Raw genomic sequence first — 20496 nt, forward strand, 5'->3', positions numbered from 1 at the left:
GGAGAGGAGGAAACAATACGAGGGAGGAAACATTACGAGGGGAGAGAAGGAAACAATACGAGGGGAGAGAGGGAACAACATGAGGGGATAGGAGGAAACAATACGAGGGGAGAGGAGGAAACAATACGAGGGGAGAGGAGGAAACAATACAAGGGGAGAGGAGGAAACAATACGAGGGGAGGAAACATTACGAGGGGAGAGGAGGAAACAATACGAGGGGAGGAAACATTACGAGGGGAGAGGAGGAAACAATACGAGGGGAGAGGAGGAAACAATATGAGGGGAGAGGAGGATACAATACGAGGGGAGAGGAGGAAACAATACGAGGGGAGAGGAGGAAACAATACGAGGGGAGGAAACAATACAAGGGGAGAGGAGGAAACAATACAAGGGGAGAGGAGGAAACAATACGAGGGGAGAGGAGGAAACAATACAAGGGGAGAGGAGGAAACAATACAAGGGGAGAGGAGGAAACAATACGAGGGGAGAGGAGGAAACAATACAAGGGGAGAGGAGGAAACAATACAAGGGGAGAGGAGGAAACAATACGAGGGGAGAGGAGGAAACAATACAAGGGGAGAGGAGGAAACAATACGAGTGGAGAGGAGGAAACAATATAAGGCGAGAGGAGGAAACAATACGAGGGGAGGGGAGGAAACAATACGAGGGGAGGAAACAATACAAGGGGAGAGGAGGAAACAATACGAGGGGAGGAAACAATACAAGGGGAGAGGAGGAAACAATATGAGGGGAGAGGAGGAAACAATACGAGGGGAGAGGAGGAAACAATACGAGGGGAGAGGTGGAAACAATACGAGGGGAGAGGTGGAAACAATACGAGGGGAGGAAACAATACGAGGGGAGAGGAGGAAACCGTATGAGTGGAGGAAACAATACGAGGTGAGAGGAGGAAACAATACGAGGGGAGAGGAGGAAACAATATGAGGGGAGAGAGGGAACAACATGAGGGGAGAGGAGGAAACAATACGAGGGGAGAGGAGGAAACAATACGAGGGGAGAGGAGGAAACAATACAAGGGGAGAGGAGGAAACAATACGAGGGGAGGAAACATTACGAGGGGAGAGAGGGAACAACATGAGGGGATAGGAGGAAACAATACGAGGGGAGAGGAGGAAACAATACGAGGGGAGAGGAGGAAACAATACAAGGGGAGAGGAGGAAACAATACGAGGGGAGAGGAGGAAACAATACGAGGGGAGGAAACAATACGAGGGGAGAGGAGGATACAATACGAGGGGAGAGGAGGAAACAATACGAGGGGAGAGGAGGAAACAATACGAGGGGAGGAAACAATACGAGGGGAGAGGAGGAAACAATACGAGGGGAGAGGAGGAAACAATACAAGGGGAGAGGAGTAAACAATACGAGGGGAGAGGAGGAAACAATACGAGGGGAGAGGAGGAAACAATACAAGGGGAGAGGAGGAAACAATACGAGGGGAGGGGAGGAAACAATACGAGGGGAGGAAACAATACAAGGGGAGAGGAGGAAACAATATGAGGGGAGAGGAGGAAACAATACGAGGGGAGAGGAGGAAACAATACGAGGGGAGAGGAGGAAACAATACGAGGGGAGAGGTGGAAACAATACGAGGGGAGGAAACAATACGAGGGGAGAGGAGGAAACAGTATGAGGGGAGGAAACAATACGAGGTGAGAGGAGGAAACAATACGAGGGGAGAGGAGGAAACAATATGAGGGGAGAGGAGGAAACAATACGAGGGGAGAGAGGGAACAACATGAGGGGATAGGAGGAAACAATACGAGGGGAGAGGAGGAAACAATACGAGGGGAGAGGAGGAAACAATACAAGGGGAGAGGAGGAAACAATACGAGGGGAGGAAACATTACGAGGGGAGAGGAGGAAACAATACGAGGGGAGGAAACATTACGAGGGGAGAGGAGGAAACAATACGAGGGGAGGAAACATTACGAGGGGAGAGGAGGAAACAATACGAGGGGAGAGAGGGAACAACATGAGGGGATAGGAGGAAACAATACGAGGGGAGAGGAGGAAACAATACGAGGGGAGAGGAGGAAACAATACAAGGGGAGAGGAGGAAACAATACGAGGGGAGGAAACATTACGAGGGGAGAGGAGGAAACAATACGAGGGGAGGAAACATTATGAGGGGAGAGGAGGAAACAATACGAGGGGAGAGGAGGAAACAATACGAGGGGAGAGGAGGATACAATACGAGGGGAGAGGAGGAAACAAGACGAGGGGAGAGGAGGAAACAATACGAGGGGAGGAAACAATACAAGGGGAGAGGAGGAAACAATACAAGGGGAGAGGAGGAAACAATACGAGGGGAGAGGAGGAAACAATACAAGGGGAGAGGAGGAAACAATATAAGGGGAGAGGAGGAAACAATACGAGGGGAGAGGAGGAAACAATACAAGGGGAGAGGAGGAAACAATACGAGGGGAGAGGAGGAAACAATACAAGGGGAGAGGAGGAAACAATACAAGGGGAGAGGAGGAAACAATACAAGGGGAGAGGAGGAAACAATACGAGGGGAGAGGAGGAAACAATACAAGGGGAGAGGAGGAAACAATACGAGTGGAGAGGAGGAAACAATACGAGGGGAGAGGAGGAAACAATACGAGTGGAGAGGAGGAAACAATACGAGTGGAGAGGAGGAAACAATACGAGTGGAGAGGAGGAAACAATACGAGTGGAGAGGAGGAAACAATACGAGGGGAGAGGAGGAAACAATACGAGTGGAGAGGAGGAAACAATACGAGGGGAGAGGAGGAAACAATACAAGGGGAGAGGAGGAAACAATACGAGTGGAGAGGAGGAAACAATACGAGTGGAGAGGAGGAAACAATACGAGGGGAGAGGAGGAAACAATACAAGGGGAGAGGAGGAAACAATACGAGGGGAGAGGAGGAAACAATACAAGGGGAGAGGTGGAAACAATACGAGGGGAGGAAACAATACGAGGGGAGAGGAGGAAACAGTATGAGGGGAGGAAACAATACGAGGGGAGAGGAGGAAACAATACGAGGGGAGAGGAGGAAACAATATGAGGGGAGAGGAGGAAACAATACGAGGGGAGAGAGGGAACAACATGAGGGGATAGGAGGAAACAATACGAGGGGAGAGGAGGAAACAATACAAGGGGAGAGGAGGAAACAATACGAGGGGAGGAAACATTACGAGGGGAGAGGAGGAAACAATACGAGGGGAGGAAACATTACGAGGGGAGAGGAGGAAACAATACGAGGGGAGGAAACATTACGAGGGGAGAGGAGGAAACAATACGAGGGGAGAGAGGGAACAACATGAGGGGATAGGAGGAAACAATACGAGGGGAGAGGAGGAAACAATACGAGGGGAGAGGAGGAAACAATACAAGGGGAGAGGAGGAAACAATACGAGGGGAGGAAACATTACGAGGGGAGAGGAGGAAACAATACGAGGGGAGGAAACATTACGAGGGGAGAGGAGGAAACAATACGAGGGGAGAGGAGGAAACAATACGAGGGGAGAGGAGGATACAATACGAGGGGAGAGGAGGAAACAATACGAGGGGAGAGGAGGAAACAATACGAGGGGAGGAAACAATACGAGGGGAGAGGAGGAAACAATACGAGGGGAGAGGAGGAAACAATACAAGGGGAGAGGAGGAAACAATATGAGGGGAGAGGAGGAAACAATACGAGGGGAGGAAACAATACGAGGGGAGAGGAGGATACAATACAAGGGGAGAGGAGGAAACAATACGAGGGGAGAGGAGGAAACAATACGAGGGGAGGAAACAATACGAGGGGAGAGGAGGAAACAATACGAGAGGAGAGGAGGAAACAATACGAGGGGAGAGGAGGAAACAATACGAGGGGAGAGGAGGAAACAATACGAGGGGAGAGGAGGAAACAATACGAGGGGAGAGGAGGAAACAATACGAGGGGAGAGGAGGAAACAATACAGGGGGAGAGGAGGAAACAATACAAGGGGAGAGGAGGAAACAATACGAGGGGAGAGGAGGAAACAATACGAGGGGAGAGGAGGAAACAATACAAGGGGAAAGGTGGAAACAATACGAGGGGAGAGGAGGAAACAATACAAGGGGAGAGGAGGAAACAATACGAGTGGAGAGGAGGAAACAATACGAGGGGAGGAAACAATACAAGGGGAGAGGAGGAAACAATACAAGGGGAGAGGAGGAAACAATACAAGGGGAGAGGAGGAAACAATACGAGGGGAGAGGAGGAAACAATACAAGAGGAGAGGAGGAAACAATACAAGGGGAGAGGAGGAAACAATACGAGGGGAGGAAACAATACGAGGGGAGAGGAGGAAACAATACGAGGGGAGAGGAGGAAACAATACGAGGGGAGAGGAGTAAACAATGCGAGGGGAGGAAACAATACGAGGGGAGAGGAGGAAACAATATGAGGGGAGGAAACAATACGAGGTGAGAGGAGGAAACAATACGAGGGGAGAGGAGGAAACAATACGAGGGGAGAGGAGGAAACAATACGAGGGGAGAGGAGGAAACAATACGAGGGGAGAGGAGGAAACAATACGAGGGGGAGGAAACATTACGAGGGAGAGGAGGAAACAATACGAGGGGAGAGGAGGAAACAATACGAGGGGAGGAAACAATACGAGGGGAGAGGAGGAAACAATACGAGGGGAGAGGAGGAAACAATACGAGGGGAGAGGAGGAAACAATACGAGGGGAGAGGAGGAAACAATACGAGGGGAGGAAACATTACGAGGGGAGAGGAGGAAACAATACGAGGGGAGAGGAGGAAACAATACGAGGGGAGGAAACAATACGAGGGGAGAGGAGGAAACAATACGAGGGGAGAGGAGGAAACAATACGAGGGGAGGAAACAATACGAGGGGAGAGGAGGAAACAATACGAGGGGAGAGGAGGAAACAATACGAGGGGAGGAAACAATACGAGGGGAGAGGAGGAAACAATACGAGGGGAGAGGAGGAAACAATACGAGGGGAGAGGAGGAAACAATACGAGGGGAGGAAACAATACGAGGGGAGAGGAGGAAACAATACAAGGGGAGAGGAGGAAACAATACAAGGGGAGGAAACAATACAAGGGGAGAGGAGGAAACAATACGAGGGGAGAGGAGGAAACAATACAAGGGGAGAGGTGGAAACAATACAAGGGGAGAGGAGGAAACAATACAAGGGGAGAGGAGGAAACAATACAAGGGGAGAGGAGGAAACAATAAAAGGGGAGAGGAGGAAACAATAAAAGGGGAGAGGAGGAAACAATACAAGGGGAGAGGAGGAAACAATACAAGGGGAGAGGAGGAAACAATACAAGGGGAGAGGAGGAAACAATACGAGTGGAGAGGAGGAAACAATACGAGGGGAGGAAACAATACAAGGGGAGAGGAGGAAACAATACAAGGGGAGAGGAGGAAACAATACGAGGGGAGAGGAGGAAACAATACAAGGGGAGAGGAGGAAACAATACAAGGGGAGAGGAGGAAACAATACGAGGGGAGGAAACAATACGAGGGGAGAGGAGGAAACAATACAAGGGGAGAGGAGGAAACAATACGAGGGGAGAGGAGGAAACAATACAAGGGGAGAGGAGGAAACAATACAAGGGGAGAGGAGGAAACAATACGAGGGGAGAGGAGGAAACAATACAAGGGGAGAGGAGGAAACAATACAAGGGGAGAGGAGGAAACAATACGAGGGGAGAGGAGGAAACAATACAAGGGGAGAGGAGGAAACAATATGAGGGGAGAGGGAACAACATGAGGGGAGAGGAGGAAACAATACGAGGGGAGAGGAGGAAACAATACGAGGGGAGGAAACAATACGTTGAGAGGAGGAAACAATACGAGGGGAGAGGAGGAAACAATACGAGGGGAGAGGAGGGAACAACATGAGGGGAGAGGAGGAAACAATACGAGGGGAGAGGAGGAAACAATACGAGGTGAGAGGAGGAAACAATACGAGGTGAGAGGAGGAAACAATACGAGGTGAGAGGAGGAAACAATACGAGGTGAGAGGAGGAAACAATACGAGGGGAGAGGAGGAAACAATACGAGGGGAGGAAACAATACGAGGGGAGAGGAGGAAACAATACGAGGGGAGAGGAGGAAACAATACGAGGGGAGGAAACAATACGAGGGGAGAGGAGGAAACAATACGAGGGGAGAGGAGGAAACAATACGAGGGGAGGAAACAATACGAGGGGAGAGGAGGAAACAATACGAGGGGAGGAAACAATACGAGGGGAGAGGAGGAAACAATACAAGGGGAGAGGAGGAAACAATACGAGGGGAGAGGAGGAAACAATACGAGGGGAGGAAACAATACGAGGGGAGAGGAGGAAACAATACAAGGGGAGAGGAGGAAACAATACGAGGGGAGAGGAGGAAACAATACGAGGGGAGAGGAGGAAACAATACAAGGGGAGAGGTGGAAACAATACAAGGGGAGAGGAGGAAACAATACAAGGGGAGAGGAGGAAACAATAAAAGGGGAGAGGAGGAAACAATACAAGGGGAGAGGAGGAAACAATACAAGGGGAGAGGAGGAAACAATACAAGGGGAGAGGAGGAAACAATACGAGTGGAGAGGAGGAAACAATACGAGGGGAGGAAACAATACAAGGGGAGAGGAGGAAACAATACAAGGGGAGAGGAGGAAACAATACGAGGGGAGAGGAGGAAACAATACAAGGGGAGAGGAGGAAACAATACAAGGGGAGAGGAGGAAACAATACGAGGGGAGGAAACAATACGAGGGGAGAGGAGGAAACAATACAAGGGGAGAGGAGGAAACAATACGAGGGGAGAGGAGGAAACAATACAAGGGGAGAGGAGGAAACAATACAAGGGGAGAGGAGGAAACAATACGAGGGGAGAGGAGGAAACAATACGAGGGGAGAGGAGGAAACAATATGAGGGGAGAGGGAACAACATGAGGGGAGAGGAGGAAACAATACGAGGGGAGAGGAGGAAACAATACGAGGGGAGGAAACAATACGAGGGGAGAGGAGGGAACAACATGAGGGGAGAGGAGGAAACAATACGAGGGGAGGAAACAATACGAGGTGAGAGGAGGAAACAATACGAGGTGAGAGGAGGAAACAATACGAGGTGAGAGGAGGAAACAATACGAGGGGAGAGGAGGAAACAATACGAGGTGAGAGGAGGAAACAATACGAGGTGAGAGGAGGAAACAATACGAGGGGAGAGGAGGAAACAATACGAGGGGAGAGGAGGAAACAATACGAGGGGAGGAAACATTACGAGGGGAGAGGAGGAAACAATACGAGGGGAGAGGAGGAAACAATACGAGGGGGAGGAAACAATACGAGGGGAGAGGAGGAAACAATACGAGGGAGAGGAGGAAACAATACGAGGGGAGGAAACAATACGAGGGGAGAGGAGGAAACAATACGAGGGGAGGAAACAATACGAGGGGAGGGGAGAGGAGGAAACAATACGAGGGGGAGGAAACAATACGAGGGGAGAGGAGGAAACAATACGAGGGGAGAGGAGGAAACAATACAAGGGGAGAGGAGGAAACAATACAAGGGGAGAGGAGGAAACAATAAAAGGGGAGAGGAGGAAACAATAAAAGGGGAGAGGAGGAAACAATACAAGGGGAGGAGGAAACAATACAAGGGGGAGGAGGAAACAATACAAGGGGAGAGGAGGAAACAATACGAGTGGAGAGGAGGAAACAATACGAGGGGAGGAAACAATACAAGGGAGAGGAGGAAACAATACAAGGGGAGAGGAGGAAACAATACGAGGGGAGAGGAGGAAACAATACAAGGGGAGAGGAGGAAACAATACAAGGGGAGAGGAGGAAACAATACGAGGGGAGGAAACAATACGAGGGGAGAGGAGGAAACAATACAAGGGGAGAGGAGGAAACAATACGAGGGGAGAGGAGGAAACAATACAAGGGGAGAGGAGGAAACAATACAAGGGGAGAGGAGGAAACAATACGAGGGGAGAGGAGGAAACAATACAAGGGGAGAGGAGGAAACAATACAGGGGAGAGGAGGAAACAATACGAGGGGAGAGGAGGAAACAATACGAGGGGAGGAAACAATACAAGGGGAGGAGGAAACAATACGAGGGGAGGAAACAATACAAGGGGAGAGGAGGAAACAATATGAGGGGAGAGGAGGAAACAATACGAGGGGAGAGGAGGAGAGGAGGAAACAATACGAGGGGAGAGGAGGAAACAGTATGAGGGGAGGAAACAATACGAGGTGAGAGGAGGAAACAATACGAGGGGAGAGGAGGAAACAATATGAGGGGAGAGAGGGAACAACATGAGGAGGAAACAATACAAGGGGAGAGGAGGAAACAATATGAGGGAAGAGGAGGAAACAATACAAGGGGAGAGGAGGAAACAATACGAGTGGAGAGGAGGAAACAATACGAGGGGAGGAAACAATACAAGGGGAGAGGAGGAAACAATACGAGGGGAGAGGAGGAAACAATACAAGGGGAGAGGAGGGGGAGAGGAGGAAACAATACGAGGGGAGGGAGGAGGAAACAATACAAGGGAGAGGAGGGAGAGGAGGAAACAATACAAGGGGAGAGGAGGAAACAATACGAGGGGAGAGGAGGAAACAATACGAGGGGAGAGGAGGAAACAATACGAGGGGAGAGGAGGAAACAATACGAGGGAGAGGAGGAAACAATACAAGGGGAGAGGAGGAAACAATACGTGGAGAGGAGGAAACAATACAAGGGGAGAGGAGGAAACAATACAAGGGGAGAGGAGGAAACAATACGAGGGAGAGGAGGAAACAATACGAGGGGAGAGGAGGAAACAATACGAGGGGAGAGGAGGAAACAAACAATACGAGGGGAGAGGAGGAAAATTACGAGGGGAGAGGAGGAAACAATACGAGGGGGGGAGGAAACAATACGAGGAGGAAACAATACGAGGGGAGAGGAGGAAACAATACGAGGGGAGAGGAGGAAACAAGGAAACAATACGAGGGGAGAGGAGGAAACAATACGAGGGGAGAGGAGGAAACAATACGAGGGGAGGAAACAATACGAGGGGAGAGGAGGAAACAATACGAGGGGGAGGAAACAATACGAGGGGAGAGGAGGAAACAATACGAGGAGGACGAGGGGAGAGGAGGAAACAATACGAGGGAGAGGAGGAAACAATACAAGGGGAGAGGTGGAAACAATACAAGGGAGAGGAGGAAACAATACAAGGGGAGAGGAGGAAACAATAAAAGGGGAGAGGAGGAAACAATACAAGGGGAGAGGAGGAAACAATACAAGGGGAGAGGAGGAAACAATACAAGGGAGAGGAGGAAACAATACGAGTGGAGAGGAGGAAACAATACGAGGGGAGGAAACAATACAAGGGAGAGGAGGAAACAATACAAGGGGAGAGGAGGAAACAATACGAGGGGAGAGGAGGAAACAATACAAGGGGAGAGGAGGAAACAATACAAGGGGAGAGGAGGAAACAATACGAGGGGAGGAAACAATACGAGGGGAGAGGAGGAAACAATACAAGGGGAGAGGAGGAAACAATACGAGGGGAGAGGAGGAAACAATACAAGGGGAGAGGAGGAAACAATACAAGGGGAGAGGAGGAAACAATACGAGGGGAGAGGAGGAAACAATACAAGGGGAGAGGAGGAAACAATACAGGGGGAGAGGAGGAAACAATACGAGGGGAGAGGAGGAAACAATACGAGGGGAGGAAACAATACAAGGGGAGAGGAGGAAACAATACGAGGGGAGGAAACAATACAAGGGGAGAGGAGGAAACAATATGAGGGGAGAGGAGGAAACAATACGAGGGGAGAGGAGGAAACAATACGAGGGGAGGAAACAATACGAGGGGAGAGGAGGAAACAGTATGAGGGGAGGAAACAATACGAGGTGAGAGGAGGAAACAATACGAGGGGAGAGGAGGAAACAATATGAGGGGAGAGAGGGAACAACATGAGGGGAGGAAACAATACAAGGGGAGAGGAGGAAACAATATGAGGGAAGAGGAGGAAACAATACAAGGGGAGAGGAGGAAACAATACGAGTGGAGAGGAGGAAACAATACGAGGGGAGGAAACAATACAAGGGGAGAGGAGGAAACAATACGAGGGGAGAGGAGGAAACAATACAAGGGGAGAGGAGGAAACAATACAAGGGGAGAGGAGGAAACAATACGAGGGGAGGAAACAATACGAGGGGAGAGGAGGAACCAATACAAGGGGAGAGGAGGAAACAATACGAGGGGAGAGGAGGAAACAATACAAGGGGAGAGGAGGAAACAATACAGGGGGAGAGGAGGAAACAATACGAGGGGAGAGGAGGAAACAATACAAGGGGAGAGGAGGAAACAATACGAGTGGAGAGGAGGAAACAATACGAGTGGAGAGGAGGAAACAATACAAGGGGAGAGGAGGAAACAATATAAGGGGAGAGGAGGAAACAATACGAGGGGAGGGGAGGAAACAATACGAGGGGAGGAAACAATACAAGGGGAGAGGAGGAAACAATATGAGGGGAGAGGAGGAAACAATACGAGGGGAGAGGAGGAAACAATACGAGGGGAGGAAACAATACGAGGGGAGAGGAGGAAACAGTATGAGGGGAGGAAACAATACGAGGTGAGAGGAGGAAACAATACGAGGGGAGAGGAGGAAACAATATGAGGGGAGAGAGGGAACAACATGAGGGGAGAGGAGGAAACAATACGAGGGGAGAGGAGGAAACAATACGAGGGGAGGAAACAATACGAGGTGAGAGGAGGAAACAATACGAGGGGAGAGAGGGAACAACATGAGGGGATAGGAGGAAACAATACGAGGGGAGAGGAGGAAACAATACGAGGGGAGAGGAGGAAACAATACAAGGGGAGAGGAGGAAACAATACGAGGGGAGAGGAGGAAACAATACGAGGGGAGAGGAGGAAACAATACGAGGGGAGGAAACAATACGAGGGGAGAGGAGGAAACAATACGAGGGGAGGAAACAATACGAGGGGAGAGGAGGAAACAATACGAGAGGAGAGGAGGAAACAATACGAGGGGAGAGGAGGAAACAATACGAGGGGAGAGGAGGAAACAATACGAGGGGAGAGGAGGAAACAATACGAGGGGAGAGGAGGAAACAATACGAGGGGAGAGGAGGAAACAATACAGGGGGAGAGGAGGAAACAATACAAGGGGAGAGGAGGAAACAATACGAGGGGAGAGGAGGAAACAATACGAGGGGAGAGGAGGAAACAATACGAGGGGAGAGGAGGAAACAATACGAGGGGAGAGGAGGAAACAATACGAGGGGAGGGGAGGTAAGAATACGACGGGAGGGAAGACTACAAGGGGAGGGGAGAGTTGTGGAGGAAAGAATACGAGGGAGGGGAGGAAAGAATACAAGGTTAGAGGGGAGAGGAGGAAACAATACGAGGGGAGAGGAGGAAACAATACGAGGGGAGAGGTGGAAACAATACGAGGGGAGAGGAGGAAACAATACGAGGGGAGAGGAGGAAACAATACGAGGGGAGAGGAGGAAACAATACGAGGGGAGAGGAGGTAAGAATACGACGGGAGGGAAGACTACAAGGGGAGGGGAGAGTTGTGGAGGAAAGAATACGAGGGAGGGGAGGAAAGAATACAAGGTTAGAGGGGAGAGGAAACAATATGAGGGGAGAGGAGGGAAGAATATGAGGGGAGAGGAGGGAGGAATATGAGGGGAAAGGAGGAAGGAATATGAGGGAAGAGGAGGGTTGAAGGGGCATCACCAGGAAGGAGACAAGTTGTAAGTTTCCAACTTCCAATCCACTCTCTTTCTTCTGCCCTTGTGCACACCCCCTGCTGATCTGAAAGGTCTGGATAGGTTAAATGAATATAGCTGAAAGGTTTTTATAGGTTAACTTAATCTACCTACCACTGGGCCAGGTACAACAAAGGTACTTCATGCTTGGAATGTGTATTTGGACTGCACAGGTGTAGGCATTACCATTTTGCTGAGAGAGAGAGAGAGAGAGAGAGAGAGAGACACCGCCATCGAGGGAGTGATTAGCTCTCTCTGATGGCGAGGATTTACCGTAACAGGCCAAAGGCAATAAGACTGTTGGGGATGATTGGGAAATCTTCTTTTTTTAAATTAAAAAGTGAATAGTTTCAATAAAATGAGATTGATGATGGTGCCAACCAACTATGTGTCTGCTGCAGTGGTCCTGCAGAAAACAATAACTTAACCTCTTAACCTCGACCAGCCTTCATCAAATACACATCTCTGACATTAAGCTGTTAAACTGCTGGAAATATAAAGTGAATAACAACAGTAACGTTTTATTGTAAAAACTGAGAAGTCATTTATTTTGTCATTAAGACGATAAGATTTCTTTCTCCTGGGAGTCTGAGAGTACTTCCCTCTGACCATGGCCTGTCATTCTCTGGAGGGTATTGTGTTTTGTGTTTGCTGCATTGGCATCATTGTGTAGGTGACACTATCATATGTGATGGCTTTATATCAGATGTGAGAGAGGGATAGTGTGTTCTGAATGGGGAATGGTTGCCATATATTTGTGCAGGGTGGCATTTTTTGAGATGGAGGCAGCTCTGCAGAGTGGGCACAAAGTTATAACATCTCATTTTAAACCAGACCCTAATCACACAGCTAACCCTAATGCCTGACCTTAAATTAAGCACATGTTTACGATATAGCCAATTTTGGCTTTGCAGCTGGCCTATTTTGTGGAAATCGCTCAGTTCTGCCTCCAGGACAAGACTTAAGACAACAAACGTCAACCTTATGTGTATTCAATATCGTATATACACTCAGTGACCACTTTACCAGGTACACTCCTTTGCCTCCAGAACAGCCTGAATTCCTCAGGGCATGGAAACGTTGCTCAATTGGTATCAAGGGACCTAATGTGTGCCAGGAAACATTCCCCACACCATTACTCCACTGCCAACAGCCTGCACCGTTGACACCAGGTAAGATGGGGCCAAAGACTCATGCTGCTTACGCCAAATCCTGACTCAGCATGACGCAGCAGGAACTAGGATTCCTTGGACCAGGTGATGTTTTTCCATTCCTCAATGATCCAGTGTTGGTGATCTTGTGCCCACTGGAGCCGCTTCTTCTTGTTTTTAGCTGATAGGAGTGGAACCCGGTGTGGTCGACTGCTGTAGTAGCCCATCTGTGACAAGGACTGCCGAGTTGTGTGTTCCAAGATGCCGTTCTGCAGACCACTGTTGTATTGTGCCATTATTTGTCTGTTTGTGGCCCACCTGTTAGCTTGCATGAGTCTTTCCATTCTCCTTAAACCTCTCTCGTCAACAAGCCCACAGGACTGCTACTGGCTGGATGTTTTTTTGTTTGTCGCACCATTCTCAGGAAACACTAGACACTGTCATGCATGAAAAGCCCAGAAGGCCGCAGTTTCTGAGATACTGGATCTGGCACGCCTGCCACCAACGGTTATACCACGCTCAAAGCCGCTTAGGTCACTTGTTTTGCCCATTCTAACGTTCAGTCAAACAGTAACTGAATTCCTCGATGCCTGTCTGCCTGCTTTATATAGCAAGCCACGGCCACGTCTGTAGGAACAACCCTTTTCGTGAACAGAGTGGTGTACCTAATAAACTGCCCTTTGAGGGTAGATCTTGATCATGGCGATGTATCAGATTAGATGGTGATGTGACTCAGAGTTTCTCTATGGGGAGGACATCTCATATGACGTGTATGGAGCTTTCTCTTAGTGGTTGTAATGGGATCAGCTCCGTCCCTGTCCCTCTCTCCCATGCAGGTCTCTCACCCAGCCCCTCTCCCATGTCACCGAGACGTCTCCATGGCAATGTTTCGCGTCACTGAACGCTTCTTCTGGAATGACTCGGAAGGGATTCGGGAAGACCTCCTCCATGGGAATTCCTCTGGTGGTTGGGAGGAGGATACAGAGTGTAACTACTACGCCATGCTGTATTCCCTGCTCATCCTGGCCATCATGTTTGGCAACGTGCTGGTGTGTCTGGCTGTGGTGCGAGAGAGGTCCCTCCAGACCACCACCAACTACCTGGTGGTGAGCCTGGCTGTAGCTGACCTGCTGGTGGCCTCGCTGGTCATGCCCTGGGCTGTCTACCTGGAGGTGAGGGTCCACCTGGGTGGGGGGGGGGGGACCAGGGATGGGGAGGGAGGGTATTTGAATGTGCGGGTCTACCTGGGTTGTTTGGGGGAGGGAGGGAGCTGAGCATCACATAGGGGGGTTTGACTGGACCCCATAAGGAGAGGAAGGGTGCATGTGGATGGGTGTGATTGTGTGTGTTCCCATCTAAGACCAGGAGATCCAGCAGTCAGGCGATGCAGCTCAGAACACATCTCTGTCAGACAGTTGTTATCATATATTATAGTGCACAAAGGGAAGGCCTGTCTGAGCAGCACTATCTGCCTGGCTGAGGCGGGCTGGAACTGGGAGTGTGTAATTGTCCTTGTGAAGGGTGTGAATGTGAGGGCATAATTGAACTGTGTGTGAGGTTTTTTTCTCGATCATGTTGTATTGTGGAAGGGAGAGAGACAGAGAGAGAGAGAATCATATATTTGATGTTGTGTGTGTTTATGAATGATGATGATTCATATTGATGATAAAGCTGTTTGATTGTGTGTCATGTGACCCTGTGTTTCCTGTCCAGGTGGTCGGAGGGGCGTGGCTCTTCAGCAGGATGTACTGTAACATCTTTGTCACCCTGGATGTCATGATGTGTACCGCCAGCATTCTCAACCTGTGTGCTATCAGCATCGACAGGTAAGGGGCTAGTTGTGTGTCTGTGTGTGCGTCTGTGCGTTTGTTTGTGAGCGTGTGTGCAAGAGATAGTGTGTGCGTTATTTTTTGTTGTTTTGAAAGTGTGTTGAAATGGACATATACAGTAGGAGTGAGGTGTGTGTGCCTTAAATATTTGATTTTAAACACTCTCACGAGAAACATTGCATTCATAAACATTTGCTGGCTCGGATCACCTTGTTATGTGCGTTTGCAGTATGGAGGTGCCTGTGCCCTCTAGGTTAGCGTGCTGTATGGAGGTGCCTGTATCCTCTAGGTTAGCGTGCTGTATGGAGGTGCCTGTGCCCTCTAGGTTAGCGTGCTGTATGGAGGTGCCTGTATCCTCTAGGTTAGCGTGCTGTATGGAGGTGCCTGTGCCCTCTAGGTTAGCGTGCTGTATGGAGGTGCCTGTACCCTCTAGGTTAGCGTGCTGTATGGAGGTGCCTGTGCCCTCTAGGTTAGCGTGCTGTATGGAGGTGCCTGTACCCTCTAGGTTAGCGTGCTGTATGGAGGTGCCTGTGCCCTCTAGGTTAGCGTGCTGTATGGAGGTGCCTGTGCCCTCTAGGTTAGCGTGCTGTATGGAGGTGCCTGTGCCCTCTAGGTTAGCGTGCTGTATGGTGGTGCCTGTACCCTCTAGGTTAGCGTGCTGTATGATATTGTCAAATACTTAATCGTGTACTGTTGATGTGCAATGGGTAAGTACATTATTTATTTGCTTAGTTCATATTTAACAACTCTGTGGGGGCTGAACCCACACGATCATTGGGCACAACATTGCGTTGGGCACAACGTTGCGACTCTAGGGGCAGTATTTTCATTTTTGGATAAAAAACGTTCCCGTTTTAAACGGGATATCTTGTCACGACAAGATGCTCGACAATGCATATAATTGACAGCTTTGGATAGAAAACACTCTGACGTTTCCAAAACTGCAAAGATATTGTCCTCTGCGTTATGCTAATTAGTTTGAGGCGATGATTCGCAAGAAGTTTTAACCATCAAATAAATAGGAAAACAGTGGCCAGAATACATTGTGTGTGTGTGTGTGTTTTGCTTGTTTGTTTAGAGTGAAGGCGTATGGTTATTCTCTGTAGGTGTGTGTGTGTGTGTGTGTGTGTGTGTGTGTGTGTGTGTGTGTGTGTGTGTGTGTGTGTGTGTGTGTGTGTGTGTGTGTGTGTGTGTGTGTGTGTGTGTGTGTGTGTTTTTGTTTTGTTTTGTTTTGTTTAGAGTGAAGGCTTATGGTTATTCTCTGTAGGTGTGTGTGTGTTTTGTTTTGTTTTGTTTAGAGTGAAGGCTTATGGTTATTCTCTGTAGGTGTGTGTGTGTGTATGTTTTGTTTGTTTAGACTGATTAGTAGCTTAGTCCTGACAGGTGAATCATTAACACCTTGGTGTGAAGGATGTTTGTATGCACGCGTGCGGCCGTGTGTGTGTGTGGGCGTTTGAACATTGGAGTGTGTGTGTGTGTGTGTGTGTGAAGGATGTTTGTATGCGCGCGTGCGGCCGTGTGTGTGTGTGGGCGTTTGAACATTGTAGTGTGTGTGTGTGTGTGTGTGTGTGTGTGTGTGTGTGTGTGTGTGTGTGTGTGTGTGTGTGTGTGTGTGTGTGTGTGTGTGTGTGTGTGTGTGTGTGTGTGTGTGTGTGTGTGTGTGTGTGTGTGTGTTTTGTTTTGTTTAGAGTGAAGGCTTATGGTTATTCTCTGTGTGTGTGTGTTTTGTTTTGTTTTGTTTAGAGTGCTTATGGTTATTCTCTGTAGGTGTGTGTGTGTTTTGTTTTGTTTGTTTAGAGTGACAGGTGCTTGAACATTGGAGTGTGTGTGTGTGTGTGTGTGTGTGTGTGTGTGTGTGTGTGTGTGTGTGTGTGTGTGTGTGTGTGTGTGTGTGTGTGTGTGTGTGTGTGTGTGTGTGTGTGTGTGTGTGTGAAGGATATTCTCTGTAGGTGTGTGTGTGTGTGTTTTGTTTGTTTAGACTGATTAGTAGCTTAGTCCTGACAGGTGAATCATTAACACCTCGGTGTGAAGGATGTTTGTATGCACGCGTGCGGCCGTGTGTGTGTGTGGGCGTTTGAACATTGGAGTGTGTGTGTGTGTGTGTGTGTGTGTGTGTGTGTGTGTGTGTGTGTGTGTGTGTGTGTGTGTGTGTGTGTGTGTGTGTGTGTGTGTGTGTGTGTGTGTGTGTGTGTGTGTGTGTGTGTGTGTGTGTGTGTGTGTGTGTGTGTGTGTGTGTGTGTGTGTGTGTGTGTGTGTGAGAGAGAGAGAGAGAGAATGTCCAGTGTGCATCATGGGTACACGGTATGTATTGTAATGATGCAGTACAGCAACGGTCCCAATGATTTATCATTGCTCTCCCAGGAAACATTGCAACTTTATTATTATCATGTTTTTTTTTCCAGAGAGAATTACCCTGCAACTGGGGGCATACACAGTACCAGTCAAAAGTTTGGACACACTTACTCATTCAAGTGTTTTTCTTTATTTTTACTATTTTCTACATTGTAGAATAACATTGAAGACATCAAAACTATGAAATAACACATATGGAATCATGTAGTAACCAAAAAAGTGTTAAACAAATCAAAATATATTTTATATTTGAGATTATTCAAAGTAGCCACCCTTTGCCTTGATGACAGCTATGCACACTCTTGGCATTCTCTCAACCAGCTTCACCTGGAATGCTTTTCCAACAGTCTTCCAACAGCACCACACATGCAGAGATCATCCGTTCAACTACTCTGCGACTCATCAGACCAAAGGACCGATTTCCACCGGTCCAATAATGTCCATTGCTTGTGTTTCTTGGCCCAAGCAAGTCTCTTCTTTTTATTGGTATCCTTTAGTAGTGGTTTCTTTGCAGCAATTCGACCATGAAGGCCTGATTCACGCAGTCTCCTCTGAACAGTTGATGTTGAGATGTCTGTTATTTGAACTCTGTGAAGCATTTACTTGGGCTGCAATTTCTGATGCTGGTAACTCTAATGAACTTATCTTCTGCAGCAGAGGTAACTCTGGGTCTTGCTTTCCTGTGATGGTCCTCATGAGAGCCAGTTTCATCAAAGCGCTTGATGGTTTTTGAGACTGCACTTGAAGAAACGTTCAAAGTTCTTGACATTTTCCAGATTGACTGACCTTTGTATCTTAAAGTAATGATGGACTGTCATTTCTCTTTGCTTATTTGAGCTGACTACCTCATGAAGCTGGTTGAGAGAATGCCAAGAGTGTGCAAAGCTGTCATCAAGACAACGTATGGCTACTTTGAAGAATCTCAATTCCATATGTGTTATTTCATAGTTTTGATGTCTTCACTATTATTCTACAATGTAGAAAATAGTACAAATAAAGAAAAATCCTTGAATGAGTAGGTGTGTCCAAACTTTTGACTGGTACTGTATGCTTAGGATATTTGATAGAGTGCCTTTCAAAGCACAAAAATACAGTGGTATTGCAATGCATTTGTAGTAAATGCAAGACATTCATAATGTCACATAGTTTATGGTGTTTAGTAATAAAAGATATTAAGAGAAACCAAGAGTATGAAGATATATAAATAAATACAACCTGATTGATAATATGATGTGCATGCCCAGGGGTCAGAGCTCCACATGGGATCAACCCTGAAGTGTTCTGAAGTGCTCCAATTCCTCTTGCCCAATGCTTCTTCACTGTTGTCATCTAGTTCTGTGAAATTGTTTTCCACACATCATTTTTTGACCTGTCCTAGGATCAGCTTGAAAATGAGCAAAAAGACACAAAGAGAGGGAGAGAGAGTAAGAGAGAGAAAATGGGATAGTATTATTTTTAGCCTCTGATTGTTTCTCTCGTGTTTTTGTGCTATGTTACCCTACCTCGAAAGGTAAGCTGGATCGAATCCCTGAGCTGACAAGGTAAAAATCTGTCGTTCTGCCCCTGAGCAAGGCAGTTAACCCACTGTTCCCCGGGCGCCAAAGACGTGGATGACGATTAAGGCAGCTCTCCGCACCTCTCTGATTCAGAGTGTCACGTTCTGACCATAGTTCTGTTATTTTATTCTTTGTTTTAGTATGGTCAGGGCGTGAGTTGGGGTGGGCAGTCTGTTTGTTTTTCTATGTTGATTTTTGTGTTCGGCCTAGTATGGTTCTCAATCAGAGGCAGGTGTTAGTTGTCTCTGATTGAGAATCATACTTAGGTAGCCTGGGTTTCACTTTTGGTTTGTGGATGTTTGTTTTCCGTGTGGGTGTTTGGTCCACACGGTACTGTTTCGGTTTTCGTTCGTTCACTTTATTGTTTTGTATTTCAGTGTTCAGTTCGTTCCAATTTGTAAGTCGCTCTGGATAAGAGCGTCTGCTAAATGACTTAAATGTAATGTAAATGTTTCATTAAAGATTACATCATGAACACTTACCACGCTGCGCTTTGGTCCGATTCTTACTCCTCCTCAGACGAAGAGGAGGAAATCCGTTACACAGAGGGGTTGGGTTAAATGTGGAAGACACATTTTAGTTGAATGTATTCAGTTGTACAACTGACTAGGGATCCCCCTTTCCATTGGCCTTTATTCCTCACCCCTTTACGTTCGGCGTGAGAAGAAAATGTATAATTACGTTGATGTGGTTAAACAATGGTGATGGCAGTAGGCTGGTTGTAGTGAAACGTGTTGTCTCATCAGTGCCTGAATCGGTGTGCCCCCTAATTACTGTTCCCTCTCTGTCACCGCCTCTACTATCTCTGTTTGCACATGCTCATTACGCATTATTGGCATATAACACAAGGTTGATACAGGTTTTAATCAAAGCTTTACTGGTCATATTGCTGAATAGTTAAATGGAGTAATTGAGAAACAGTTATTTGTGCTTTGTTTGCTGTTCCATTGTGGGTCTTGGCATCGCAGTCTTAGTGCTTCCTTCTCTTTCTGTTAACTTCTCATTTATCTAACTTTTTTTCTCCCCCTTTTGTTTTTTCCTCTAACTTTCCAACTTCTTTGGTTTCTCCCTCTTACAAATTGTCTGTGTGCCATGTCCAGGTACACAGCGGTGGTGATGCCTGTCCTCTACAACACCACACACAGCTCCAGGAAGCGGGTCTCGGCCATGATCGCGACAGTGTGGATCCTGGCCTTCGCTGTCTCCTGCCCCCTTCTGTTCGGATTCAACACATCAGGTGAGACACGTGAGTACAGGTGAGACACACCCACACCCCTTTGCACATGTCAGACATACCAGTGTAGATGAGATGGATGCCCAGTTTGAAATGAACCCCTAGCCAGCAAGGCCCTATAACCCTGTACTACTTCCTCATAGATCTGGAAGGATCGGATGGGTATAATATGGTAGCTGCGCCACCAAACCCTTTGGTTGGCTTGGGAGTGTTACCACCACATTGCTTTCACCCATCCAGTCCTTTTAGACATCTACAGGACATGTTGAGGCCGTTGTGGCTATTGAGACGGATTGTGGAATAGGCAACAGTCAACGGAACAGATGAGACACACCTTCAAAGATTAGGTAATGGAAGCTGAATTCTGTTCGATACTGCTATACAGACACCACAGAACAGGTGAGATATTAGACTTCACAGGTGAAGAACAGGTGAGATATTAAACCCCACAGGTGAACTACACCAGAACAGGGGACTTGCTTAGCTCCAGTCAGGGTTTGGTAGTAGTACTAGGCTGGGAAGGAGAGGACCTCCAGTCAGGGTTTGGTAGTAGTACTAGGTTGGGAAGGAGAGGACCTCCA

The 20496-nt window shown here is 48.0% G+C and overlaps 1 protein-coding gene across 2 annotated transcripts in view; it reads left to right on the plus strand.

The window, feature by feature from the left end:
* Window positions 1–20496, plus strand: part of LOC124039126 (D(3) dopamine receptor-like) — a 50836-nt gene that overhangs the window by 4024 nt on the left and 26316 nt on the right. Inside the window, exons 3-5 of one of the 2 annotated variants that reach the window (XM_046355012.1) lie at window positions 13781–14116; window positions 14658–14770; window positions 19782–19927. In XM_046355012.1, the coding sequence (XP_046210968.1) occupies window positions 13823–14116; window positions 14658–14770; window positions 19782–19927 (553 nt within the window). In that variant the 5' untranslated portion in view covers window positions 13781–13822. The remainder of the gene's footprint in view (window positions 1–13780; window positions 14117–14657; window positions 14771–19781; window positions 19928–20496) is intronic. The other variant, XM_046355013.1, reaches the window with a different exon arrangement.

This window comes from Oncorhynchus gorbuscha, linkage group LG07 (genome assembly GCF_021184085.1).
Source record: "Oncorhynchus gorbuscha isolate QuinsamMale2020 ecotype Even-year linkage group LG07, OgorEven_v1.0, whole genome shotgun sequence".
In the NCBI taxonomy this organism is placed as follows: Eukaryota; Metazoa; Chordata; class Actinopteri; order Salmoniformes; family Salmonidae; genus Oncorhynchus; species Oncorhynchus gorbuscha.